We start from the raw sequence: 27990 nt of genomic DNA, 5'->3' as shown, positions 1-27990 counted from the left end.
GACACAAACAATTTCAGAAATTAACTAGTCTTGTATTATTTGACGTTCTATCGAGCACATGACACGCAACGGATTAGCCCAAGGGTCACCACATAACAGACTGAACATGTTTCCTCAATATCAGTAAATAGGTTATGTTAAGGTACTCAACTGCAACATTAAAGCTTTTGTAATACCAATGTTCCAGTTATTACAAAGAACTAGACATGCCAAAAATTTGTCACAGGAAAAAAAAAAAGAACTAAAAGATAAAAGGAAATAAAAATAGATTGTGCAATAGAGGTTATCTTAGAAACTAAATTTCGTAACTGATATCACACCCCGATATCAAAGGATTTCTAAATGTCTATCGTATTAAAATAAAGCCAACTATTTCAACTACATTTAAAATATCAACCACAAAAACTGACATTGATATGAAACAAACAGTTTGATAAACTATAAAAGAAAAAAAAAAAAGAAAAAAAAAAAAAAAAAAAAGGAAAGGAAAGGCACTCAACTCTCCTCCAAACTTAGCCTTCGCCTCTTCCATTGGTACCGGAACCCCGTCCTGTTTTTTTACTGCCCTAACACCTGCTAGTAATTGTGCCACATAAAGAGAAAACAAGTTGTAAATTGAAACAGACAGCACAAATCTACTTAAAAGCCATCTGTCCAAGTGATTTGAGTAAAAAAAAATATAAAAGTACTGGTTTGTACATCTCTCTCACTTTTGAAGGGTGAAATTAAAAAGAGCCTCAACCATTCTATTGTGAAGCAAGATTATTGGGCAAAAAGAAAAAAACAGAAACATATATAAACAACATAACAAAATAACTAATATGAAATGTGACAGCTACATACCAGAGATGAGACGAGGCGTCACGAGGGGTGATTAGAAACCACCTTAAACTAAGCTAACTGCACAAGGAAATTGCAATTCAGGACGGACTGATCATCCCTATATTGGTGTGATAGGCCTTTCGCAGCTATCGCACCTTCCATTTCATTAAAGGCTGTGGTAGGTATTGTTGAAGTAACAATCAGAGGGCATACACCAATTCTATCAAGAATGGTGTACTTCAGACACAAATCATCACCAAGAGAAACTGAGAAGAATTTAAAATGTGTAGCATCATGACGAGCAACATAACGAATAACAAAAATATGGTTTGACTCAATTTCAATAAAAACTTTGGTCTGACTGTCCATCTGAAAAGCGAACAGAAACTGGGTCCCGAACTTGAACATGGTTATGAAGTCAGAATGCTCAGTGGCCAGGTGTTGTGCCAAGTGACTCTTTACTTGCGGAACTTGGTCACAGTTTGGCATTGGGCATGTTAAATAAGCATGTGGGCAGCTAGCGATGTGCTTTCTCATTTCATAGAAGGGAAATTGAACGTCACAACCCAGGGACTGATACGGACAAATATCAAGAATTGCATTCAAAATAGCATCCACCTTTGGTATCAAGAAAAGTTTATTCATACATGACACACAAACAGTGAGACCTTGATGACAGTCTGAGCAAAACATGTGTCCAGCAGCACACTGAAGTGTTTAAATAACAACATATATAATTAGGTATTAAGAAACAAACAAAATGTTGCTAGTTATCAAAATTATAAAAATAGCGCACTTGGATTAATATCCCTTTGGAATAAAATCTGTAAATGTATTCCTTCAATATGCACCTTTCAATTTTTCAAATTGAATTGACATCATGAAAAAAAAAAACATTGTACCAATAGCCTGAAATATGACAAATCATTAATAATAAACCTGGTATTAATAATGTGGCGTGATTATATCCCTCGTATGCATTAGTTAACATCTGGGCTATTCAGTTTTTGTGAATAAAACCGAGAAACGAAGGGAAATATAATTAAAATGTTTTACCAATAGAGATGAGGTAACTAGCTAGTTGTATGAATCAGTTATAGATCCGTACTGGTACATATACAACAGTTCTTTTAATTTAAATATTCCAATTTTGTTACTAGGAACTAATTGAAAACTAGAGAAAATATTAAAGCATAAATGCCTACCTGCTTTACAGGTGGCTGGAGTAAATATCCACATGTGCACTTCAGAATATCCTTGTTGTTGACGAAATAAAGATGATCCATATCAAGCATCTCTCTGATCAGTATCCTCGCCTTCATCTATGGAAGGTTCGGAATTGATCGTGACATCATCCGGATTCATCTATTTCAAAGAAAAAAAGAGACAAAAATACTTGTTAAACATGAATATGTAGCATACAAAATTATTTCGCATAAACCATTAATTGCTCCAGAATCTACCTTGGGATCAAAGAGTAGGGATCGGAGAATGATGAGAAGATGGAAAGCAAAAGGATGTGGAGGAGAAGAAGAGTGCACAGGGTTATGGTTTTAGTATTGGCCTATTTATAATCTCTGTGTTGAAAGAATGGCGGCTGAAAATTCCTAAAAACTTCTCTCATTCATTAATAATTAATTAATTCATTGTTTTGTTTACATATAAACTAATTTTCGCACTAGATCTTACATAGGCTATTTATGACATCAATATTACTTCTATAACCCATCTAAACACTCCTAAATATAGAACAATAGTTATATTAATCAAGAGTCCGCTATTTTGTCATATTACATCTCAAATAGACAAATGCTAATTCAAAATAAACATTATATCAAAAACATTAATTTCAACACTCTTCCTTGTTGTTTTTTTATTTGGCATGTCCAATAATTCTCTAGGATAAACAAACTTGTCACATGAAAATGCTTTGGTGAAGATGTCCATTAATTGATCTCTAGTTTTCACATGCTTGATAAGAATTTCTTCATTTTCAACCGTTTCTCGAATGTAATAATGTTTGAGATTGATGTGCTTTGTTCGGCTATGGAACACTGAATTTTTCGACATGACAATGACAGTTCTGAACTTGTCCCTTATTTCATTAGCTTCCGAATATGTTTCTCCGGTGAAGATTGGAAGAGAGCTGGGGTGAATTCTGGTGCTTTTCAGCTTTTGAAGTCGCAACTCTCAATAGAATACATGATTTAAAAAATCACGAAAGAATAATTCAGTCTAGGCTTACCGCACAGCTCGATGATACAAGTGATTTAAATCGGACGGACCAGAATAAATCTAATTTGATGGTGCATAGCCCAACTATTTGTGTAGTGTGGTTCGATCAGAGTCAACCACAGCTAATCTGTTTAGAACTTCAACTTACCGTGTTTTTTTATGACTGGATGAAGAAATTTTGATCTCAATAAAACAAAGATATAATGTTTATATGTGCAAGTTCAAGTAATAATTTTCAAACAGCAGCTTCAATAAAACTTGAATGGACAGTACAACACTATGAACTTGACCCATGTCAAACTGGAAAATAAGTCCCATCTTAAAAGGAAAAACAAAGGAATTTACTTCTGCTTGGATCCGAGATAGAAATCCTTGGTTTGTATCCAAATACAGTTTTGCCAGAGAAGCTAAAAGCAACACAGATCATTTAGACCCAAGCCAGTAAATATGCTTAAGGCTGGTAAAGTGAAGCACCGATTAGTGTTTCAAGCCTTCTGCCAAAGAATATTCAAACAACTAAACCCCAGCACCAAATGCATGTGTCCCAATTGCAGTGATTGGACACAGTACACAAACAACCAATAGAAATTGAATGCACGTTATATCTTGGAAGACAACCAATCAAAAGTAAAGAACACCAGTAACAAAAAAAAGCGTACTCAAATTTGAACAGATGGCTCTCTACATTTGAGAAAAAAAAAAAAAAACAAAGAAAATTTATCATTTGCTAAGGTAGATAAGTGCCAATCTGTACAAACACCAACCAACCTGTACAAACAATCAGGGCTATTTCATTTCTCATCCTGCCACGTTATATATCCAGTGCCCCTCCCCTTTTTCATGTATCAAAATTTCTTAGACATCAGCTGTTTTTTCTTCTTTAGTCAGAACCTCACTCCCTGCAACATCTCTCCCACTCCGTAAAAGGAAAAAAGTTGCATCCCCCAATAGAGAAAGTTGGATTAGCAATGAGAAGGAAGAATATACAAGCTCAATGGTCAACCCCCCCTTCAATAGGCAGTTTAAATGAGACGCGCGCACGTACCATGCTCTCCTTTCTTGAGGAAATGCCAGAAATACCCTTCAAAAGCCTGATCACCTCACTGGTGTCATCAACATAGTACTTGGCTTTGCTCGGTTTTTGACCAACTGCACAAGCAAAGACCTCAGGAGGCATGGTAAATAGGTTACTGGATGCAGCTTTACTTGTGCTTTCAAACATCTCTTCATCTGATCGATCATCACCGATGCACATCAAAAAATCAGGCGATTCTCCATTTCTAACCAGGGATTCTATTAGTTTCTCTACCACCAATCCCTTGCTCACTCCCTACAAAACCAACCCACATAAGTTGCTAGTCAGATGATGGTTTCCAAATCATAAGTTGCGCGTACCAATACAAAATTATTTACAAATCACGCATCTTGCTAGTTAGTTAATAGTTTTTCTATACCAGTACAATTTTGTTTTCTTTCTTGAACTAATGAATCAGAATATTATAACATGCACCAAATCACGAATTCGCATCCTCTGAGATATCTCATATTTTGCGTGACTTGTTGGAAAATCTCAACAGTTCAAATACGTTTTGCGCGAATTTCAAAGCTCAAATAATACTGACCCCTGCACTATACCTGAATATGCACCGGACACGTCGGTCACGCAAAATATGAGATATCTCAGAGGATACGCACTCCCAAATAACACCAAGCCTGGGACTCAATTCTAAATAAATAATTCTGGATGAATGCAGACATGACTAAAAGGTAGAACAAAAAGGAAACTGGAATTCATTATATAGACAAAGTAGAACAAAACCTGTGGTTTTACTTCGACAATTTGGTGGCCCCGTCTGACGACAACAGGTTCGTTGACAAGCACACTCTCTAAATGACTAAGTAATTCTTTGGCCTGACACGAGCCAAAATCGTGGTCGGCATACTGATGGTGCCACACCAAAGCACTCTCCTTGGGCTCGATAAAAGATCCGTCGGTTGTCTCTGTGTATACTTGCATAATAGGTTCAGAAATCTTCCTCCAATCAGACCCCATTGCTGCACCAGTTGTCTCCCATTCACTGGATTTCCTCCATCTGTAGAGAAAAATATGATATCACATTGAAAGTTTCTAACATGTGTGCAAATTATCAGTTAGTAAATTTACCAGGTATTATTAATATGATTTTCCTTTCCAAACTCACTGCACAATGTTTTTAGTTGAAGAACACAGAGGAGCATTACTCCATTAAAAAGCCAATGAGGAAATGAAAAGAGCGCCTTGTTTATTTCTCGCCTTCTTGGTTCTCTTTTCTCATTAGGTGGGTTTGTCTATTTCTCGCCTTCTTGATTATTTTTTACAAAAAAAAATGATGGCAAATTACTTGCATGGTTTGGTGAATTTGTGAGAAAAGAGAACCGAGAAGGCAAGAAATAAACAAGGCACTCTTTTCATTTCCTCGCTGGCTTTTTAAAAGAGTAATGTTCCTGTGTTCTTCAACTAATTTTTAAGCAGAATGCAAATTTATGAACCCTAAAATATATGAACAGCATATATGAACCCTAAAATACTTGTGTAAAAGATAAGTAGTTAAAAATTTCAACCGATATTACCTGATGAAGTAGCCATGCTCAGCAGCTATACCAAGCCCCTCACATGAGGAAAACCACTCAGAAAGATGCTCCCTGCCCCTCCCACTAACAATAAACACCGTATTTTTTGGATCAGAACACAAGCTATTCAAAATAGCAATCACCTCCTCGCTCGGTGCCTTACTAATGGAAGATTCTGGTACAATGGTACCATCATAGTCCAAGAATAACACCCTTCTGGCACTCTTCTTATACACAGCTGTGACAGGATCCAGAGACAACTTTCTAAAACCTGGCGAGAGAGCAACAACCCGGAAACTCAACCCAAACCCGATAGACCAACACCTCCTGTTGTAGTGGTCTTTGCAAGCCCTCTCCAAGTCTTGCATGAAGCTGCGGGCCCAATAAGCCACAGAGTGCGAGCTCACATACCGGTAGTGCTTCTCGTGCCGGAGCTGCTTCTCTGACACCGGCAAATCAATGGCTCGATACAATGCGTCCGCCACATCATCAATGGACCATGGGTTGACCCGAAAGGCACCACTAAGGGAAGGAGAACAGCCAACAAACTCAGAAACAATCAAGGTACTAGTATGGGTGAGGTCAGGTTTTGGGTTTTCATCAGATGCACCTTGCCTACAAATTATGTACTCGTATGGTACCAGGTTCATGCCATCTCTGACAGCATTCACAATGCAATACTCAGCAGAGGCATAGTATGCAATCTTTTCATAAAACGGCATCGATTCCTCAATCAGCACAAGCGGGTTGTAACCTGGAGAACCGTAGATAGAGCTGATCCGCTGCGCAACTAAGACAGCCTCTTTCCTTGCTTCCTGCACATCTTTTCCTGTGCTTCGAGGAGGATTTATAATTTGCACCAACACCACTTTCCCTCTTAATTTAGGGTTTTTCTCCAACAACTGCTCAAATCCCAGTAGTTTCAAACTTATTCCTTTAAAGATGTCCATGTCATCTATGCCCACAATTACCATTCTATCCTTAAATCTCTCTCGGATCTCTTCGATTTTACTAACTGTAGATGGTAATTTCAAGTTTGCTTCCAGCCGCCCAACATGAACCCCAACCGATAAAATTTTTATACTGACAGTACGGCCAAAATAGTCAATGCCAATATAACCCCGTTTTGACTCATACTCCAACCCAAGCATGCGGCTACAACAAGATAGAAAATGTCGTGCATAATCAAAAGTCTGGAACCCAATAAGATCAGCATTTAGCAATGCTTTCAGGATCTCCTCTCTAACGGGTAGTGTCCGGTAAATCTCAGAAGAAGGAAACGGGCTGTGTAGAAAAAATCCTAATTTGACCCGGTTCAGCCTCTTTCTCAAAAAGGTTGGGACAAGCATTAAATGGTAGTCATGCACCCACACAAAATCATCATCCGAGTTTATCCCCTCCAATACTTTATCTGAAAATATTTTATTGGCTGATACGTATGCCTGAAAAAGTGACCGGTCATATAATTCTCCTTTGTCAAGGCATATTGGCAGCATATAATGAAATAAAGGCCATAGATATTGCTTGCAAAAGCCATGGTAATACCTCTTATGCAACTCGGGAGATAAAAAAGTGGGAATGCACTGGTGCTCCTTAAAAAGGACTTGGGAGATGTACTCTTGGTCAATCGGGTCTATTTCAGCCTTCAAACTGCCGACATAAACTGTCTCTGTGTCATCAGAGAAGCCATCAGTGAGTTGCACAAGAATGCCATCTTCATCCCGTGTGAAAGTCCACTTACCAGTAACTGGGTCTTTTGAGGAGTTTATGGGGAGAAAGTTTGCAACAATTATATTGCGTTTCCGGGTAACTGGGGTTGAGCTCTCAGAATCAGAGTCAACATATGGGTCCCACCCAGGACCCGACATGAATGTGGGGGAAGTGATTACCCGTGGAAGTGGTCTTACAGGGTGGTCAAGATCAGGTAACTCAGCCGAACATAGACTGAGAAGGTCAGGACAAGACATGGAAACCATTTACTAGATATTTTAGCTCCAATTTTCCTTCACCTGTGCAAATGTGTTCTGCTAATTCAAAACAAAATAAAAAGGTCAGCTTAAACTGCATGCATGTATATATTAGTACCAAAAGTATTACATCTGCATCTGCCAGAGTGGATAGAGTCATTAAAAAACTAAAATATTAAACCGTATTATGTTCTGAGAAATTAAAAATTTCAACTGGCCTCAATAACAGTTTGTTTGGGGCTGTCATTTTCAGTAATTTCAGAATTTTACTCTTCATAGAACATCTGTTTAGCATCTCATTATACTACACGGCCTTCTTATAAATCTTCCTCTGTATACTAACTAATGAGAGGAAGTAAATTCTAACAAAAACACAAAGGAATACCAGTTCATACTAGAAGCAAAAAAAAAAAAAAAAAAATTTAAGGCAGTAGATGACAATCTACTTAAATATATAATAAACCAAGAAAAAGACTATACAAGTAGAATAGAAGTACAAAATTCAGTCTGACTATATTTGAAAGAAAAAAAAGCAGTTTATGACCTGTAAATAACTAAAACACAGGATTGAATATGCACATCGTTTATTCGTCTAAAGAGAGAGGCAAATTTCAAGAAAATCGTGTAATTCGTTCAAACAGGATTTACTCGTGGCTATTAGTTAATACCCATTTATAGGAAACTTAATGAAGATAAACAATCCTAATATAGTACCATACAGGCTAACACCAATAGTTTTCACACCGTACCATCAAAATAGAAAAAGAGACTGAAAATTGGAACTTCAAATTTACCATAAATAGACAAGAAAATTCTCGACCTTATCCACGAACTTTTTTGCTAGAAATGTCCGTAGGCTTATTATCCACGAACTTTAATGAAGAAACAGATCAAGTGTACGATGAAAGATCTCTCCTTCGTCAACAAAAACCAAAGACTAAAGAGAGCACCAATCGATCTTGTATTTAAACTAAAATTAAAATATGAATTCGCAAGAGAAAGAGCATTACTGACCGAAAATAGAGCAAGCGAAGCACCCGCCAGTATGTATATCTCCGTGAGAAAATAAAAGATCGTCGATTTGTTCTTTCCTTGCTAGGGAATTAGCGATTTTGGATTATGGTTTTTGTGTGTTTCTCTCTCTTCGTTTCTTCTTTCTTCTATATTTATTTATGGGAGAGAAGTACGTCAGCGGAGAAGATAATATCGAAACTTCAGAAGGTAACTCGCGAATATACGAATTTTATTATAATGATTTGCTTATCTAAAGAGAGAGATAAAAATACTCCAGCTAGGTCAAGATCACAAGTTATACCGCCCTTTTGGTTTATGGTCTTGCCTCTGTTCTTTCTGATATTTACATGAATGCCATCCTTAGATATATATTGCTTCGCATCCATTGGTTGGGCGGTATTTTTAAATTATTTACTTTCCAAGTCCTTTGTAAATTGTAATCCTTCTCTATTTAACCATTCCCAAATCTGCTCCATCTCGATGGCGCCTAGAGCGGAAAAAACGTGTCGTGCCATGCCGCAACTAATATGCTATAATTTTGGTTTTGTGTCGTGATTAAGTGAAGAGTGACACGTACCATGTCGTGATAAAAATATTAAGAAGTGGTCACAGCGTACGTGACTTGCATGCCGTGACTATTCGGATGCCGTGTTCAAACATAACTAGTTACGTTTTTCACGTTTAACTATTTTTTCATAATTTAAGTTAGTTTATTAATGATTCACCATTTGATTAAGACCTAACAGCCCTAATTACACGTGATTATGTGTCGTGATCGGATCTTTCGCGTGACGTGTCGTGCCGTGCCAAATTTTCAAAAACTGGTCACGGCATGCGAATGGTTATGGCACGGGACAGTTACGCTATCGTGCCGTTTCGTACTATAACCGTGCCGTTTCATGACAGAGCCGACTCTGTCGTGCCATTTTTCCCAATCTAATGGCGCCTGAAAGCAAATTATTTTCTAATCACTGATATGAACTTTTAAATTTGCACTATGTTTAATATTGCCTTAAGAATTAATATTTCCTTTTTCACAGAGAAGTCGTGAAGCATGCATCCTATATTCCTATCTACTGTCTACACAGCCATTTTCATGTTATTTTTCCCTGTAACTTTTGCAAGATTGTCCCTTTGCTTTTAATGTATATTAAAATATTTCAGATCTATCTGCAGCACATCGTACTGTTATTGTCTCTTTTGTGTCTCGACATATAATCACTACTATGGCCTATTGACTATTGTCTACTTGTTTTATTTATCAGTTTGGAAAAATGTATTTAAAAAAACAGAGGCATTGATTATTTGCCACTTGCTGTATTCAGTGCTACCTAGTGTTTTAAAATGCGGTTTTGTTCATGCATGCGGAAGGCCACTGCATACCGCATATGCGGTATGCGGACGCATATGCGGATTTTCATGCGGATTTTAAAATAAAAATCCACGTATATATATAGAGAGAGAAAGTGTGTGACTAATGTGCATTCGTATGCATATGGTCCAAATTTAAAATTTCAAAATCCAAAACGTCGATCTGAACCGTTCATCTTGTTCTCCATATTAATATGTGCTTCGAGACCAAATTTTACATTTTTCTGAATTTTTTTACTATTTATTAAGCCACTTTGAAAATTTTTGATCCAACGGTGGCTGCTGATCCGCATGGGAGGACCGCATGGCCGCATTTTTAATCCGCATATGCATTTTTTTATTCCGCATGGCCGCATATTCGGACCGCATATGCGGCCGCATGCTCAAAACCGCATGGGATGACTGCATGGCCGTTCTGATCGCGGCTGCCGACCGCATACGCATATGCGGCCGCATATGAGGTCCATGCGGCCGCATTTTAAAACACTGGTGCTACCAAGCTCAATAAACCCGAAAAATTAGACCTAGTGGAAAAATGGTTTGGCCATTCCCAATTAACAACTAGGGTTTCTTAAATAACATTATCTCTAGTCTGACCTAATACATGCCATGGAAGCCTTTTTGGCTTTCAGTGGTAAAACGTGATTTCTTAATAGATAAGCATGCAATGGAGTTAACCTACTGGCATTATCACCTAAGTTTTTTTATTTTATTTTTTTTTCCTTTTCTCTTTGCATAAAAAGTGTATTTAGCAATGACAGACTATAGGTTTGTTAATATTAATTACTCTTCGTATATAGTGATGTGTTGATCTAGCACAGGAAATGGACATGTTACCATATAAGGCCAGAATAATGAACCACCTACCCTTGATTTGAACAGTACCTCAAACAGGAGACAAATGGTTGGTTTGGTTTGCTGCTTTTCTGATCCTATTAATTGTTAGACAATTCCTAATCTGTACGGTACAATTAATTGCGTAAAATCGGTGGCAAGTTCTTTCTATAATATCTATGATCTCCGTCAATCTCACATTTTGCGTTATTATTTAATACACTGTATTTAAATTTAAAAAAAAATAATGGAACAGATTGAAGATCGGTGACTTGTAAATGGTTGAGATTTTAAAAAAAAAAGTGTTCTTAAAAATCCATTAAATTCACTAGAGTCACAAAATTCATGAACTTTAAGAATCATATGTTTAAATTCTCCCTCCACCGAGGGATCGGTGGAGGAAAGAATAAGTAGAAATAAATAATGCAGATTTCATAGAACAAAATTTAGTCTCTCTCCACCGATCTCTAGAATCGGTGAAACTGTTTTTTATAAAAAAAAAAAAATTAATAGTGCTTATTTTATTAAAATAATTAAAATTGATTTTATTTTAAAAAAAATCTTAAATTTATGCAGGCATATCTTAATACTGCAAAAGATACTCTTATTTGACAAGAGTAAGACGGATTAAAACCTTTTAATAAGAAAGTTTAAGGAACTCTTGCAATGCTTAAGGCCTTAACTGATACTGGATCCGTATCCTCCCAGGTACCTGATTCAACACAATTAAAACGGACGGTCCAGATTTATTCTTGGACGGTTCTTTCTCGGGATGGTGCAGGGGCAGTATTATTTGTACTTTGAGATTCGTACCAAGTTAAAAAGAACAATTTTGGACCGTCCAATTCAATTGATATTAGACGTTTCGTTCGTGAAAATTAATTTCAATAATAACTTTAAGCATTGATCCCGTAAGATAAGGCCATAATCCATCGGGTATAAGTATAAGGGCTCGTTCGGTGAACAACTGTTCACCGTGGGAAAAAAAAAAATTTGCTCAGAGCTAAGTTTTTATTCCCACGGTGAACAGTAAAATTCAGTTCAAAATTTTTGATTCCCACATCCATTTCTATTCCCTACTGGACTACCAAACGGGCCCTAAGAGAATACAAATCTAGGGGCGAACATAATCGAATTTGGTGGCAGCTCTCCCACAGGATTTTAGTTCCCAATTAATCCCAAATAATCAGAATAAATAACTTATCAGATGAAGGGTAATTTAGACTTTTTCCAATCGATAAACTTTCTTGGTAGAACCCCAAACAGCCAATTCATTGGTCGTTTACCAAGGAATAAGGATCAGATTTGCTCGTAGAGGGAAATGAGACCCACCTTTTTATCCTCGATCCGCTTTCAATACCATCTGGTTTTCTTTCTTTAATAATAAATATTAAATACGGATTAACTTTGGGGGTTCCACACAAAAGTGATTACGTGACAGCTGGAGACAAACCCGCCCAATGAGAAATAAACAAGGCGCTCTTTTCATTTCCTCAAAGGCTCTTTAAAAGAGAAAAGTTCCTCTGTGATCTTCAACTTAAAATATTTCGTGCGGCGAGTCATACATTTATGGGAAAACGACTCCTTATCTCTATGTCTGTGTGAAAGAGGCATAGAGAGTTTGAAAATAAATATTGTATGCTGCGCGTGACAGCCGATTGCATTCAGCTGCTCGACCACGCGACCTCTGAGCTGGCAGTTTTCTGGATAAGACTATCTTTTTCCTTCACCGCTATTTACCCAATTACCCTCCAATTACTTACCCACACTTTTCCATTCCCTGTCCTTTCTAATTTCGATATTTGGCGCCCACGGATCTTTTGAAGAAAAAAAGAAAGTCGATATTTGTCACTCACGGCAGTGCCTTTTTTTTTTTTTTTTTTTTTTGGGTGTGTGTTGTTGTGATTTGTGAAGCACTCAAGTGATTTTATTGATATAAAGAATTACAAACTAGTTGGTACATATGATTAGATAACAAGTATTTTATAAAATATTCAGTTGTAATCAAACTAAAAATGCACAGGAGTATGTGTATCATGTGAACATAAATTTGATTATTCTTGCTGAATAGAAATGATAGTAACTTAGTGGTTGTTTTCTTTGTGTGCAAAGTTGTCATGCTGACAAACTTTATTGTAGAAGACACTGAATCACACTCACGGCAATTCTCGTCTTTTCGCCACCACCTGTTGAGTGATATATTATTTAAGATCATAATTTGCTACTTTTTTTTCAGAAAAATAGAATTTTATTTTCATTCTGGCCGTAAAAATATTTTCAACAGTTTCAATTTGTTCTTTTTTCTAACCGTTAGAACTGGAAAGTGTATTGTTGAAAATAAATCTGGACTCCTGAGAGCATTTGAACAGTTGGAATGAAGCAAATCAGATTCATGCTTTTATAAGAGAAGATTAACATATTTGATTCCATTATTTAGGGATAACTAGTGAATGATGTATTTGTTGAAAGAGGAGTTAAAAAAAAATTTCGTGTCTTTATGATTCATAGTGCATCACATTTCTTTTATCTCCGTGATTTTCTTTAATTAGTCATTTATTTATTTATTTTAAATAATGAACCGTTAATTAAATTTGTAATTTGGAGGAAGCGATGCAGATGCATTTTTGCAGAAAAAAGGACTATCTCATTACAACTGGTAAGGAAACTCACTGCAAAGATAGACAGTTGGTTTGCCACTAATGATACAGGATAAGAGATAGTTTTTGCTTTTTGTATATTGTTTATTTTTTATTTTTTATTTTTTGCCTTTTGTAATCTGACACTATTTATGACCGTATCAATGAAATTTGAAAGCTTGACTCCCATGCTTCTCTTTCAGAAAAAAGTATATTTTTATACTCTAATTTTATTTTCGAAATATATTTTCAAATATGCGTACAGAGAATGAACTAATTGTGTGTCCACAAGATGTGCATACTCCTGTGCAATTTTGTTTGTTTACAGTTATATGTTTTCACAGACACTCGTTGTCTAATCTTGAATAACAATTAGTTTGTATTTTTTCAATCAATACAATCGTTTACAGACTTTCAACCAAAAAAGAAAAAAAATATTTTTATCAGTTACTGCGGTGCACTTGATTATTATATGAGTGAGTCTAAGGTACTATGCATATCACGGGTTGGTCCGTGCTACGGCTCAATTTTCGAGTTTTCAAAATTCTAATGGTCGATCTGAACCGTTCATCTTATTCTCCACATTAATATGTGTTTGGAGACCAAATTTTACATTTTTTGAAATTTTTTTACTATTTTTTTAGATATTTAGAAAATCACTTGATCTGAAAATTCTGGACCATCCAAAAACAGTGATTTTCAATAAATCTAAAAAAATAGTAAAAAAATTTCAAAAAATGTAAAATTTGGTCTCCAAACACATATTAATATGGAGAACAAGATGAACAGTTCAGATCGACCGTTAAAATTTTGAAAACTCGAATATTGAGCCGTATTACGGATCAAATCGTAATATGCATAGTACCATAGACTCACTCTTATTATATTCCTTAAAAGTGCGCAAAAATATCTCAATTGTCTTTGCAACCGACACCCCGCCGCAAGTGGGACCCCCGATTGGGTCCCAACAAACGCTTGCATGAGAGGAGTCTGGAGTCCGGACCAAGAAATCGATCTCAACAACCTGGCTAAAAAGTTTATTTATTTCCAAGACTCTCGTAGATTATTATTAGTAGGTTAAATGGATCGAATGTGTGAAACCTATTAATGGATTAGGTTACCCATAAATTCTGAACGTGCGAGTTCAGTGAGAGATTTTTTTTTTTAAATAGAATTAATTTTAAATACTTTATGTTTGAATTTGTCAAGAATAGAGGCTATTTTAGAATAGCGGCTATTCGGAATAGCAATGTACATTCAAACAACATTTTTGTTATTCCGAATAGTTATAATAGTTGCTATTCTTTATTATTTGTAAATGTTGGAATAGCTAATATTCAAAAATGTGAAGAGAGAGAAAAATGATTCTTTATCGGATTTTCCTCAACACACTCTCGAAATGACAAAATTGACACTACTTTATGTTATCTTCACGTTGTAACAATTTGTTTAAGACCTCACTTGTCTATATTTCTTCTTAATTAGCACCTTGTTAACATTTTATCAGTTACAACTATTCACTATTCCAAATGTACAATCCAAACAACTTTTTTACTAATCCGAATAGCATCATTTTCACACTAATCTAAAAATCACTATTTTTTCTCTATTCTTAAATTTCACTATTCTAGCTCTTATCCAAACGTACCCCCTAAAAGAACAAGTAGCATTGGTTTGGTTTTTGTAAAAAAAGCTCCACCGATCCGCAGTAAACGAGACATAAATAGATTTGTTCCACCAATCCGCACTTATTTACTATTGATTTTTGTAGTCAGATTATATATATGAGTCATAAAATGAATCGCTTGAGCAAATATGTGTGCCTGCACTGATCTTGCGGATCAGTTGAGCTATTTTATAGTGCTTGTTTTGTTAAAAATATTAAATTTTATTTTATTTTAAAAAAATAGTCACTGAGTGTGAGCAAATATATATATATATATATATATATATATATAAAGAGTTTATCTGTTTATGGAGGAGTCAAATGTCATTATCCATAAAAAGGGGTTTCGGATAAGGACACTGGAATTCTCTGGTGGCGAAACAAGTGGTAAATGGTAATGCATCTCTGGCCCTTCTTGGGTCCCATTTTGGATCTTCCAAATCTACAGATATTGTGAGTTGTGACCATTTATGACAAGAGCAGAGCGTGATGTTTTTGCCAGAAAAAATCGAACACTTTTATGAAATCATTTTGGTCGAATATAAACAAAAAAACATGTCAATCGCATTTGGTTTTCTCCGAATCCCATAACTATCTCAAGAAATCTAAATTGTTTGCTCCTTGTATTTTTAAACATAATAAATTTATAATTAGTTTTTTAATGTATAAAGTATTAATATTAACACTGCTTTAATAAGTTAATTTGCACTTGAAAAAAATGATTAGTCAGCCGAACGAATGAATGCGGTTACAATTATTGATGGTTTTTTTTTCAGAAACTAAACGCAATCATGTCAAATATTTGAAAACAAAACTAGTCATATTATTATTTTGAAATGTAGGGTAGGCAAAAAAAAAAAAAAAAATTCAATATGGTCCAAGTATTTGCGTAGATGGATCGAAGAAAATAACTAAAAACGCTTGCAAAATCGAGTGTATGTGATTTTAGACTGATCATAACTAGAATTAAATATAATCAATACAAGATGAATTAGTGATTGAGCAATCTTAATTTATTTGTAAAATATTCTGTGATTTTTTTCTTCTCATTTTTATATATTGTTTTTGCATATTTTACAACATTAAACGTGAACTTATTCTATCATTAGTAATTTTTTGATAGAAATTTTGATAATGTTTTGTAACTATATAACAGTACAACATTTTACTTAAGAACTCAATCATAATAGTAAAAATTTTCATCGACTTATAATGACGGTCTTTGTTAATCCACTCCGACCTAATTGCATTTCATCTAGTCCTATTTTATAACAAAATCTTATGACATATAACAACTACAAAATTGTAAATTATTTAATTATTTTGTGTGGCATATGCGGTGCTTTAAATTATATGTCATGCAATTAGCGGAGGAGCGACATTGAATAAGAGGTAAGTAATTGTTTACATGTGAATTTTATAAAATTAGATGTAGGTATATGTGAATGTTACCTACTTCTGTAGAAAATTTTGTCATTTTTAGATAATTTACAGTCTGAATTGATTAATTCACAACGGTCTACAACAGGCGTGTTGGTTGTCCTAATAATTTTTTTTTTAACAGAGCATGAGTCATTAAATCTCAAATCATTTTAATCCACTAAGTCATCATAATACGTACTTAAAAAAGTAATTCTATATGTATGTAATATTTCCTTGAAATCTGTTGCAATTTAGTACGTGAGTGTTCTTGTTAAAATTATCAATTAGCTTTATATTCCTACAATAAACATTGTAATTTTCATTAGAAGGTATATATGTACTTGTTTCAATATGATTAATAAATTAGTGTTCTCGTTGAAATATCAGTTAGCTTCATATATATCCATGATCTCCAACCCCACGATGAATATTATAATTAGAATGCACTTGTTTTAATTAATATAACAGCCGTCGTATTAGGAGATCTGGATTATACGAGGACCCAATCTTTTGTGGGGATAGATTTGAGCGAAACCAATCTTTTTGTGGGGGCTACAAATCACCCGACCGCCACAGTGAACCACACAGGGTCAGGTGTGGTTGTGGGGCGAGGCCGGTGGCTAAGGAATAAGGATTTTTCAGCCTACATTTCTTGACCTCTTTACCGAAAGCTACAATTTTCCTTCTCGAACCACACTTTGACTTTTGGTCTTTCTCATTCTTGCCTTTCAAATTTTCTCTTGGATGATGGCTCTGCTGATTTCTCATTCTTATTTTTTTTTTCACTATGTTGTGTCGATACGGATACTACGATACTTCAGTAATTTTCAAAAATTCTGAATATGATACATCTATTGTATATATAGTTTTTATTATTTGAATTATATTATTAATTCAACACTTGTAGTATATAAATTATATATCACAAATTATGAATAAAGTATATTATATATGTTAATACTTAAAATATAATATTCTAACAATAAAGTTGAATGAATTGGCAAAGGTGTATGTTGCATTGCCCATAGTTTTCTGGTTCTATTCTTGTTGATAGCTCTGATTGTTGCTCAACTACCAATTTATGTGCGGTTCACGGTGCACACAAAAGTGAAATGGAGAGAATAGTTTGGTCCACACAACCCACAGGAGGAATCAAAAGCGTCTGTTGGCGTATTGGTTCCGTATCCGAGAGGAGAGGAGCCATATCGGCGCGTTTAATCGCGTACCAACAACCATATTAGGTGGTTAAGGATATGCCGACTGGCGTATTAGATACATATTGTACGCGTATCGGTATCCGATAAGCACCCAATAAGAATATGAAGACCAATGTAGAGTATCAGAGTAACATAGTTTTTTTTATCATAATATTTATAATATATAGTTTTTTTATTATAATAAAACATACAAAAAACAACCAAGAAAGTAATAAAAACTACACAAAACAACAACAGACCACTAAGTAAACAAAAACAAAAGCTAAATTATAAATAAAAACAAATTTTCATACGATGAGAAGTCAATTATACAAAAAAGTTTCTACGGAAAATGAGAGTCAATTTTACAATATTATGTTATTTTACTCTAAATTATAAATAAAATAATACACAAGCAAACAAAAAAAAATAGAATCAATTGACCTCCATAATCTCTTCTTCCCTCCACTCAGTGTTCTTACTTTCACGAAGTTTTTCATGAGTTTAACTCTAAAACCTATCAAACTGACTTCAAACGACGAATCTAAACCTTTAAAATCGATCTCTTTCACGAGTGATATGTTTACATGTCAAATTTTTATTTTTCAAATTAACTAGTATAAAGTCAAGCGGTAAAAAAAAATGATTTATAGGTTAATTTTAACGTGTCATCATTTTTTTAAATTAATTTACAAGTTTGATACATGAAAGCATCACTCGTGAAGTAGATCGATTTTAACAGTTAAATTCGTTATTTAAATCAATATGATAGATCTTGAAGTTAACCTTATTAAGAGACATGTTGAGCTTAAGTACACTCTAATTCTACTCTAAGTACGATTAGATTTGAACACTCTAGTTCTACTCTAATTCTACTTTTTTTTATTAACAAACCGTAGACATTTTCATTACTCATGAAAAATTAATTGCATATATAAGTTCATACCAGTATAGAAACAGTACATAAGAATACATATATCAATTTATACCACTACATAAAATATTACAACTGAATTTTTATGTACAAAATTAAAAACAAAAAACAAAAATAGAACCGTACTCAGAACAGAAAAGATGAGCCTTTAATTTGACATGCTCAAATTGATAGATAATAAGCTTAGACTGCAAAGGTTTCTTATCATACTAATTCTACTTGGTGAGCTCAATCCGATAAGTTTGGAGTCTTAAGTATTCTTTTTCTTCTCCTTGGTTGGTTATTTGAAACTGTCGTTTACCATTTTTAAAACGATCTCATTGTCCCTTTGATTTTGGAATAAAGAAATATCTTATTCTTAGCCACAAATCACAATGCAGCGCTTCGGTTCACACTTTACAATGGCATATTTGTAGTTACCTTAACTAATAGGGGCATTCTACAGCACCTAAGCCCAACGAGGATAAACGCGGATCCGCATGCTAATAAATGCATCCGACTCCGTACGACCACGACAGCTACGCAACAATCGATCAGACCATCACCTCTGCTCTGGCCCCACCACAAACCACTTAACTCCAAACACGTCATACGGGCGACCCATATTCATCTGCATCCAACGGTTCCTATCCAGTCCGCAAAGGCAGCGAAAAATAAGCGCCAGTCGGATAAATTAAAGCTATTTCTTCATCCACACGACTATTTTACTCTCTTTTACATAAACGCTGATTTTTCCATGAATCATTCAGAATTATGGCGATGTTAACCATTGATTACATTCCACGTCATTGAAAAGTACAATGCCGTGAGTATAAGAACGTAAATTAAATACTCAAACGTTCAAACCCGGGTCGCCGCGTATTCCGCCACATCGGTCGGCGCGTTGAAAGCGGTTGGGAACTGCGGGGCCCGCTTTCCATGAGGAACTTTCGATAGACCTGGTCTACAAAACTGTAGATTTATTGCGTCGGTAGCGCACAATAAATTCCAACATATGACGACCACTTTGCGTGGAAGGTGGAACGCATGCGCATGACGGCATGAGACCTTCCAAGAGTAGAACGAGTTCATGAGAGATTTCCGAGATAATTCGATCTTATCCATTGGTCGATTTTGGTGGGGTCCAGAGGGACATTAACAGGCCACGGTATTGTTTCGGGTTTCTCATCGAATGTTGACGCTGCCATAATAAATTGATAAATAGTACATGAAAAGTTTATTAATAGTGGGGTGTTATTAAACTTTTATTTTTATTACTTTACCAGTAATATACCTCGGATTCGTGGACCTCCTGACCTGATCTTTCACTTTATATCCATTCCTTTTCCTTTTTTATCTTTAATAGACAACAACTTTTTATTCAATAAATAAAAATTGTTACAAAAAGTCGCTACCCAACTTCAATTCTTTAAATTCATTTTCAAACCATTTTAGAAAAAAAAATTGTCTAATAATTAACAAAAAGTGTTCCACCACATTTTGAACATGCAATAGTGCTGGTATTCACATTTCACGTGCAAATTTGCGCACTTAATCTGTGTTCGAACCAAACATCTTGTCAGTAATTAGTTATGTACAAGTATTAAATTCTAAACCATTAAATATTTATATCAATACTATTAAGTATTTATTATATTACTATTAATCTATATGTTTATGTAGAAATTCTACATAAGTACTTGTGCATTACAAAACTAAATGTTAATAACTGAATAGTTTGGAGTTTGAATTTCAATTTTTTACGTGTTTTAAGTTATTTCACTCGTATTAATACTTCAACTGTCACATATTTAAAGTTATTTTATTGGATACGATGATACGATAATTTTTAAAGTGATACGACAATACAGATATAAGTATCAAATATATATTTAATACGTATCAGATACGAGTACAAAATCATATATAAAATATTAGAATAACATAGATTATGATTGTTTATTCTTGTGGAAACATGTGTTTAATTTTTTTACATTTATACCTACGCTATCAATTCTTAATATTTATACTTCCGACCTTCACTGTTAAAAATTTATATCTTTTATCCTACGTAAAACCTACAAATTCTGATAAAATAATATGGAGATGGCACCCCTCAAAACAATTCACTGTAAATTATTTATACAAATGGTTAGAATATGGGACCATCAAGAATCTTACTGCACAACTCTTTGGAAAACTAAAATACCACTTAAGATAAAAAAAAATTTATCTGACTTGTTAGGGAGAGAAATTATAAATTTTTTTGACTAAGAATAACTTAGCCAAGAGGGGATGGAATGGTGACCAATTCTGTCCTTTTTGTAATGATTTAGAAACATTAGACCATCTTTTTGTAACATGCCATGTTATATCATCATTATAGTCTTGGATTGCACTACATAATAATTTTATCTTCAATTGTGAACACTTAACTGATTTATGGTTATTAGATGCATGGATACCACTAAAAGACAGATTCTTAATAGAACTTATAAGAGCTGCAACTATTTGGATTGTTTGATTAGTTAGGAATAAAGTATGTTTTAATCATACAGCCATACCTATTCCTTAGGTTCACAAATCATATCTCTAACTACTTTTTGGTGCAAAATTAATTCCGATGATTCATTCTTTAAATTAACCCTAGTTCTACCTATGGATACTTCATTCTTGTCTCAGTACGGCATTATAATCCTCTTGGAGACCGATACGATAGAGGAAGAGCCAAGTTGGAATTCAAAGGAAGAACTCTTTCTTGGATTAGAGGGTTCAGACCTGTTTGAATACCTCCGAGATCGAGCGGAATATGATGCAATAAATGTAGCATACTTTCACTCAACAAACCCTAATGACCCTAGCTCTTCTCATGCCAGTTCTTCGGTAGCACCTTAATATTATGTCATTTAGTTTGTAATAATTTTGGCTTGACTGTTCTTAATCCCAAACAAACTTTAGCTTATTTTCTCAGTTTAGTACTTTAGATATTTCTCTTATTGCTTCACAATTTGAGGGATCTTTTATTTCTAACTTTGTTCATATTTTAGATAGTGACTTTTAGTCACTTTTTGTAAGACATTCTAGTTTCTAATGAAAGAGGTGGTCTAGACCACTTTTATAAAAAAAACAACCTACGTAAAACCTTGCCTATACAAAACAAAATATTACCACATGGATAATCAAGCATTTATATTTCAATAAAATGGTGTTTAAAATTACACGGTCAAGCATTTATATACTAATTCATTCATGAATATCATTATATAAAAATTTATGCAGTAATTATATTTTGAACATTAATTATGAATATATAAAATTTTGAAAAGAGTAAGAATGGAAAATATGACCTCCTAATTTTGTCAAAAAAAAGGAGTTGGGGACTCAGGACAAAAAAATATTACGGAGGAATCATCAGACACAGAACATTGAATTTGTATCACCTAAGATAACATAATATTTTATGTTTGGATCTGAACCGTTCAATCAAAATCCGCACAACTATTAAAATGATCACGTGCATTCTATTTCAGACCATATTGGTTTGGACTATGATCGGATGACTGCGATTCAAACATAAATATTTTTATTACCTCAGAGGATATGGATTCTAGAACATATAGGCAATGGGTGAAAAACAAATTTAGTTGACAGTGTTAGAGAGAAAAACATATTTTATTTTTAATATATTTGTATAATTAAAATTCAGTTGTAAAATAGAAACACTTTCATCCATTTATAGTTGTAATATAGAAACACTTCTCTGCTTCCATCTATTAAATTTCTCAAGCTTTTGTTTCCTTGCTGGCTTGCTAAAACAACATTCTTGAAAAAGTCCGGTACACTGTTTTATTTTTTCTAATACAAAATATTTCATTTTCAAATGTATCGATTTCTTATAACAAAAACAATGCATTAATTGACTTTCGGTTTTATTAAAAAGACATGTCAGCTCCTTTCTTTTTGTCTTTTTTCAGTTCAAAATTTTAAACTAATTGTCAACGCTCATCTAAAAATTTGGAGTCAAACATTTTATTATTTGTTGAAATAAAAATAACTTCTCCAGAAATCTATTCCGCCTACATCTTTTGATCTGTGTCTTTCGTTCATTTTATTCTCTTTGTGCATTTCCGCTTTTTTTTGTTCTCTTTCTTTTTTTTAACAAAGTCCGTGCAATAACGCAACTTGATCACGAACAGATAAAAACTCGTAGCTCGTGGCTCGATCGTGACTTATACCTGACTCGCTCGCTAATAACTCGCTTGTTACTAGACCGAGCTGTTAACGAGTCAGCTCGACACTAGCTAGTCCGGTCTAGAATTAACGAGTTCAAACTGGAGCCTAGCTTGCTCGCCAACTCGCAAGCTAGCTCGGCTAGGCATTAATTTGTGAATTTGTATAAATTTGTGTGCATTTTATACCATCTAACTCGGTTCAGCTCGATCAAAAAAGTTTATATAATTCACTTTCTTCTTAAAACATGATCCAGATAGACTTAGTGAGCCTGTTCGGACTGACTCGTCACAATTTCAAGCTGAAGTTTTAGCTCGGATGCCCTAAATCTAGCTCTCTCGATTGTAGCTCAGTATATAATTAACAAGCTGAGGTAGAACCTAACTCGGACCAAGCCAGCTCGTTGCCACTCTTACATGATAGTGCCCTTTAAATAGGGAGAATTTCATATATACCACTCAAAAACTGCAAATATTTACCGGTTAACATTTGATTTGACTAGTCAATATTTTGACTGGTCAACATTTATTTATTTTTACTTAATCATCAACCTACCTCTTACCTTCTTCTGGAGCTCCGATAAACTATTAAATAAGCATACACAGATACACAATAAATAAAATATAGTAAAATTAGACATGTAATATTTTTAATGTACATGCATTGGACATTTGGACATAAGCTTGAAATTGTTTGTTAGTTTTGGTACAAAATCTGAACAGAAACAAACGGATGCACTTGAAAATACATTTTAGTAAAGTTGCATGCGTAATATTTGGGATATTTGCTTAATTTAGCACAAGTACATTTATATAACACCTGAAAGCATTGTTTAATATATTTCATATTATGTAGGGCAAAAATATTTATGACACCTAATTAATGCTCCTAAATGTTTAAATCCAACCGTTCGAAGATAAAAATTTGTCAAAATTTCATATTTATTGTCTCTTCCTTCTCCAATTCTAAAATAATGATTTGTTTTTTCTTACATAAGTTGCATGAGTGAAAAATGTTTTAATGTTTAGATAGATTATAACTTGATTAAGAATTGTTATTTAAAATTTGTCATCACGTTATGTTATATTAATTTTTTTTTATTATTAAATGCAGTATCTGAATTAAAGAAGTAAATTAGTTACAGTGTGATCAGTCATGTCATGTCACGTGTGTCGATTATGTGACGTGACTCGCGTGTTGCGTGACGTGACTGCATTCGAGTGAAAATTACACATCACGTCACGGTATGAAACTTAGTATTAATTTTTTTGGTACGTATAGAATATCTAGGTTTCTCTTTTAGTGTAGCTAAAGTAATACTAGTACTCATGTAGTACTGGTTTTTATTTTCTCTATTTTAGTCTAATAAATATTTATAATTAAATTTTTTGAAGTAATGTCAGATGTCCAACGATCTTTTCTAAAAAAATAAATTACAACATTATTACTTAGTTTAGAATTTTTCATATTTTTTATATATATATATTTTTTTGTATTTTCAACCATTTAAATTAAAAGATAAAAAAAAGTTTGACGTGACTAATTTATGTCACGTCACATATGATCACGACAGAACTACATGTATGTGATTGTCCGCTATCATTTTAATCACGTCACGTAAACAAATTACAACGTATTGGTTGAATCTGTGTCCGATCCAATTTGAAAATATATACTAATAAAAATTCGAAACCTAATATGTTTAAGATATGAATCCAGATATAATAGTATTTGGATTTTATACACGATGTTCGGTGGGAATAAAAAATCTGCTCGGTCCTGGAGGATTTTATTTTGTCTCGTCGGAAAGAGACGTAATATATATATATTGAACATAAATATTGTATGACATGATTTTATCAAAAATTAAAAAAAAAAAATAGCCAGAGGCCAGAGCTATATCTCTGCTGTAAGGATTTTTTTTTTTCTTGGAGTCTTTTATTTCGTCGACCCAGCAAGAACGAGAATTGAACTAGGATAATTTTCCTTACTTTTTCAGGAAAGCGAACGCAATCAATGAAATGATCTCTTTTGTTATTTTATCAAGTTTCCAACCGAAATTTGTAAATATACCATACCCAAAAAGAAAAGAAAAAAGGAAACAACGTTTTCTGAAAAATTCAAATTTTGACACGGCCGCATTTCCTAAATGCGGTCTGTCACGCCCCAGCAGTTGGGCCGGACATGCAACGCGACAGAACGACACCTTCGCATCCATCCGCCGTCCTGTCAACCTACGTCGCAACAGAAAGAAAATAGAAACAATACGGAGTCAGCTACAAAGCCGAGTAACCAGTTATTTAACGACACAGCTTCTCTATAATTGGCTTAATAACATATTAACAATAAACAACCATTTCAATAGGACTGGATTAATCCACACAATTAAAAATCAAATTATGTATGCATATTTAACCGGTAATATTAGTTGGGTCTAGGTTTTCAGTAAAATCAGTTCCAATCCAGTTAGAATCCCTGAAACAGGCAATTCCCAGTATTTCTAGGCCATTAAAAACAATTTCAGTATCCAGATCCCATATTCCAGTTAAACATACCATCATAATCCGATTATCCAATTCAATACCAAATCTACCATATAAATCGAAACCACGTATTAATTATAGAGAAGTCTGGTTACCTGATAACGATCAATTCAGGAATCCAATTCGAGATACAACACTTGTTCAGAATCAACGCGACGTAGTCCGAATTCCAATCGAATATACAATCAAAATATTTCTATTTTTTTTTTCTATTTTTCTTTTCGTTTCTTTCTCTGTTTTTATTTTTTAACCGAGTCATATGAAGATGAAAACAAATTAAAAGGGTGTTAAGGAGATGAATGCATGGAGACCACGTGGCCTTAGTGCCACGTTGGCTTTTATATTTTTCTTTTAAGTTTTATGTTTTAACATTTAAACCTTGTAATTTTTTTTATTACAAATAAGTACAAAATAATTAAAAATGCATACCGGGGTGTTACAGCCACTTTTTTTTTTCTTTATCTGTTAACGTTTTTAAATTGGTAAGATATTTCGGTCAATGTTTCAGTTGGTCAAAATTTTCGACTGTTTTTTTATTTGAATTGAAGGCGCTGTAAGAAGAAGAAAAAAAAAGTAACCGCATCTAGGGGATGCAGCCTCTATTAATGGTCCGCATCTCCTAGATGCAGCCGTGTCAAAATTTAAAATTTTCAAAAACCGTAGTAATTTAATTTTTTTGTTTTGGAATATGATATTTTTAAAAATTTCAGAGTTTCCAACCATTCTATTCTATCCGCACCAACCTCGACCTAGGACCTATAGATGATAAATTTCTACAATTGGTATCACTTTCCGCCAAAAGAAAAGTCCAATACATATCTAAACTCTACTTATTATATCAAAATTCTTCTTTAAATCAATAAGGATAATTTATATTTGTTAACACCAATTTGGTTATCTAACAAATCTCTCTGCCTCTGTTGGTCAAGTCGTTGTGGATAAGGAAGTCAGGCTTCAATATATATAAAAATTGAAGTGTAGAACTTTCTGTTTAATTCCTCATTTTTTTTTTTTTTTAAACAGATCATATGTACAACACTTTCTCTTGAACTCCTAAATATTCGAGTAAGACTTGAGTGCTATGAATAGTATAAATTATTTCATGTCACAGTTTAAAAAATTTATCGTATAAATTTTAAACTTCGATCTAAGTAGCTTAATAATTGATTATATAATGAAATTGTAGAATATCAATTTTTATTATTTTTGAATTTTTTTTGCTATTTTTTATAATTTATGAAAAATAGAAAAAATTGCTTAAAAATAAAAAAAAAACTGCCACACCATTTTTTGCCATATTTTTTGTCATAATTTTTTTCTTTCAAAAATAGTAAAAATTGATATTCTACAAGCTCATTATATAACTACTTTATTGAACTACTTAGATCAAAGTTTAAAATTTATACGATAGATATTTGAGACTGTAGCACGGAAAATCTTATGCTATTTATCTTACTCGAAATATTCTTAAAGATTTTCAAATATCATACGATGCGCATTCGTTCATTTTAGAACGCTCGCTTAATTTTTCAATTAAACATAACTTTTGAAGGACATTCACAGAGGAGTCGGAAAGATAAATACAACATTCTTTTCTGACAAATTCAATTATACATCCAATTGTCATTTCTTGAAACGTGAAAGAAACTAATGTCTTTGCAAAAAAAAAAAAAAAAAAAAAAAAACTAAGGTAGATGGTAAAAAGGTAAAGTAATTTTTTTTGAGGTAAAGTAATTGGAGAAGGAACAAATACCCCAATCCTTTCCAGTCTTATCTGCAGCCGCCAAGTTTAGCGTACAAGAAACTTACTGGGAAAAGTATCATTGGATAATATCATGAGGTAAAGTCTAGATTCTATCATTTGCTTTGCAAAGGTAAAGATTTCGTATGGGGTAAAAACTGTGTGAAGAATATTCGTAGATTTGTATTCAAAAAAATAGTTGTATCATCTCGGCCATTTTTATTAATACCCAAAAAACAAAACTTAATTTTAAAAATAACCATCAGTTCTGATTTTTTTCAAAAATAACCAAACCGCCAGAACTACGGGTGGTCTCCTATGGGACCAAACCGCTCCCCCCACGGGCGGTTTCCTATGGGACCAAACCGCCCCCCCACGGACGGTCTCCTTTTTTTTTCTTTTTTTTTTTTTTTTTTTAAGAGAGACATCTGAGTATTTTGATTTAAATAATGTTGTGAAAAAAAAGTTTTCTTGTTTAGAGTGTATGCCAAAAAATTAAGATATTTAATAAATTTATGAATGATGTCGTTACTCTTTATAACTTTGACTTTATTTGTCAGTTAGATATCACAAGTGTAAATATAACTTTTTTTATAAACTCATTTTTTTATAATATATGTATATATGTATATATAAATATATACATATACAAATCGAATTAAAACATATTAGTTACAACTTAATTATAACAAATCGAATGAAAACATATCAGATTATAACTAAGCAAGTTTTAAAACAAAGCAATTCCATATACTAGCAAATTATAACTAATTAGTTACAACATAATTAT

The 27990-nt window shown here is 33.7% G+C and overlaps 2 protein-coding genes across 4 annotated transcripts; both read right to left on the bottom strand.

Annotated features, from left to right (window-relative positions):
- Positions 1-891: 891 nt before the first annotated feature.
- LOC144558552 (uncharacterized) lies at positions 892-2144 on the bottom strand. Its single transcript, XM_078307396.1, has 2 exons — positions 2028-2144; positions 892-1530 (listed from the first exon to the last, which is right to left on the bottom strand). The coding sequence occupies exons 1-2, from the start codon at positions 2142-2144 to the stop codon at positions 892-894; spliced, it is 756 nt and encodes a 251-aa protein (XP_078163522.1).
- Positions 2145-3703: 1559 nt separating this feature from the next.
- Positions 3704-8838, bottom strand: LOC144557708 (putative alpha,alpha-trehalose-phosphate synthase [UDP-forming] 10). 3 transcript variants are annotated; one of them, XM_078306264.1, is made up of 4 exons: positions 8645-8838; positions 5668-7691; positions 4877-5150; positions 3704-4387 (listed from the first exon to the last, which is right to left on the bottom strand). In XM_078306264.1, exons 2-4 carry the CDS (start codon positions 7641-7643, stop codon positions 4049-4051), a joined length of 2589 nt encoding a protein of 862 aa, XP_078162390.1. In that variant the 5' UTR covers positions 7644-7691; positions 8645-8838; the 3' UTR covers positions 3704-4048. The 3 variants fall into 3 exon arrangements, with proteins under 3 accessions (XP_078162390.1, XP_078162389.1, XP_078162391.1); XM_078306263.1 differs by having other exon boundaries at positions 8649-8838; XM_078306265.1 differs by lacking the exon at positions 8645-8838 and adding an exon at positions 8179-8612.
- Positions 8839-27990: the final 19152 nt, after the last annotated feature.

Source organism: Carex rostrata, chromosome 8 (genome assembly GCF_964058835.1).
Source record: "Carex rostrata chromosome 8, lpCarRost1.2, whole genome shotgun sequence".
Classification (NCBI taxonomy): Eukaryota; Viridiplantae; Streptophyta; class Magnoliopsida; order Poales; family Cyperaceae; genus Carex; species Carex rostrata.
Note: the sequence above shows the minus strand (reverse complement) of the source record. Positions and strands in the feature narration are given on the sequence as shown.

What these genes read in the sequence shown, in the direction of transcription:
- LOC144558552 (XM_078307396.1), bottom strand. Translation starts at nt 2,144, where the DNA reads ATGAAGGCGAGGATACTGATCAGAGAGATGCTTGATATGGATCATCTT. An exon ending in TCCAGCCACCTGTAAAGCAG is followed by an intron (nt 1,531 to 2,027) that starts GTAGGCATTTAT and finishes TAAACACTTCAG; the next exon opens with TGTGCTGCTGGACACATGTT.
- LOC144557708 (XM_078306264.1), bottom strand. Translation starts at nt 7,643, where the DNA reads ATGGTTTCCATGTCTTGTCCTGACCTTCTCAGTCTATGTTCGGCTGAG. An exon ending in GAGCATGGCTACTTCATCAG is followed by an intron (nt 5,151 to 5,667) that starts GTAATATCGGTT and finishes TTTTCTCTACAG; the next exon opens with ATGGAGGAAATCCAGTGAAT. An exon ending in TTGTCGAAGTAAAACCACAG is followed by an intron (nt 4,388 to 4,876) that starts GTTTTGTTCTAC and finishes TTGGTTTTGTAG; the next exon opens with GGAGTGAGCAAGGGATTGGT.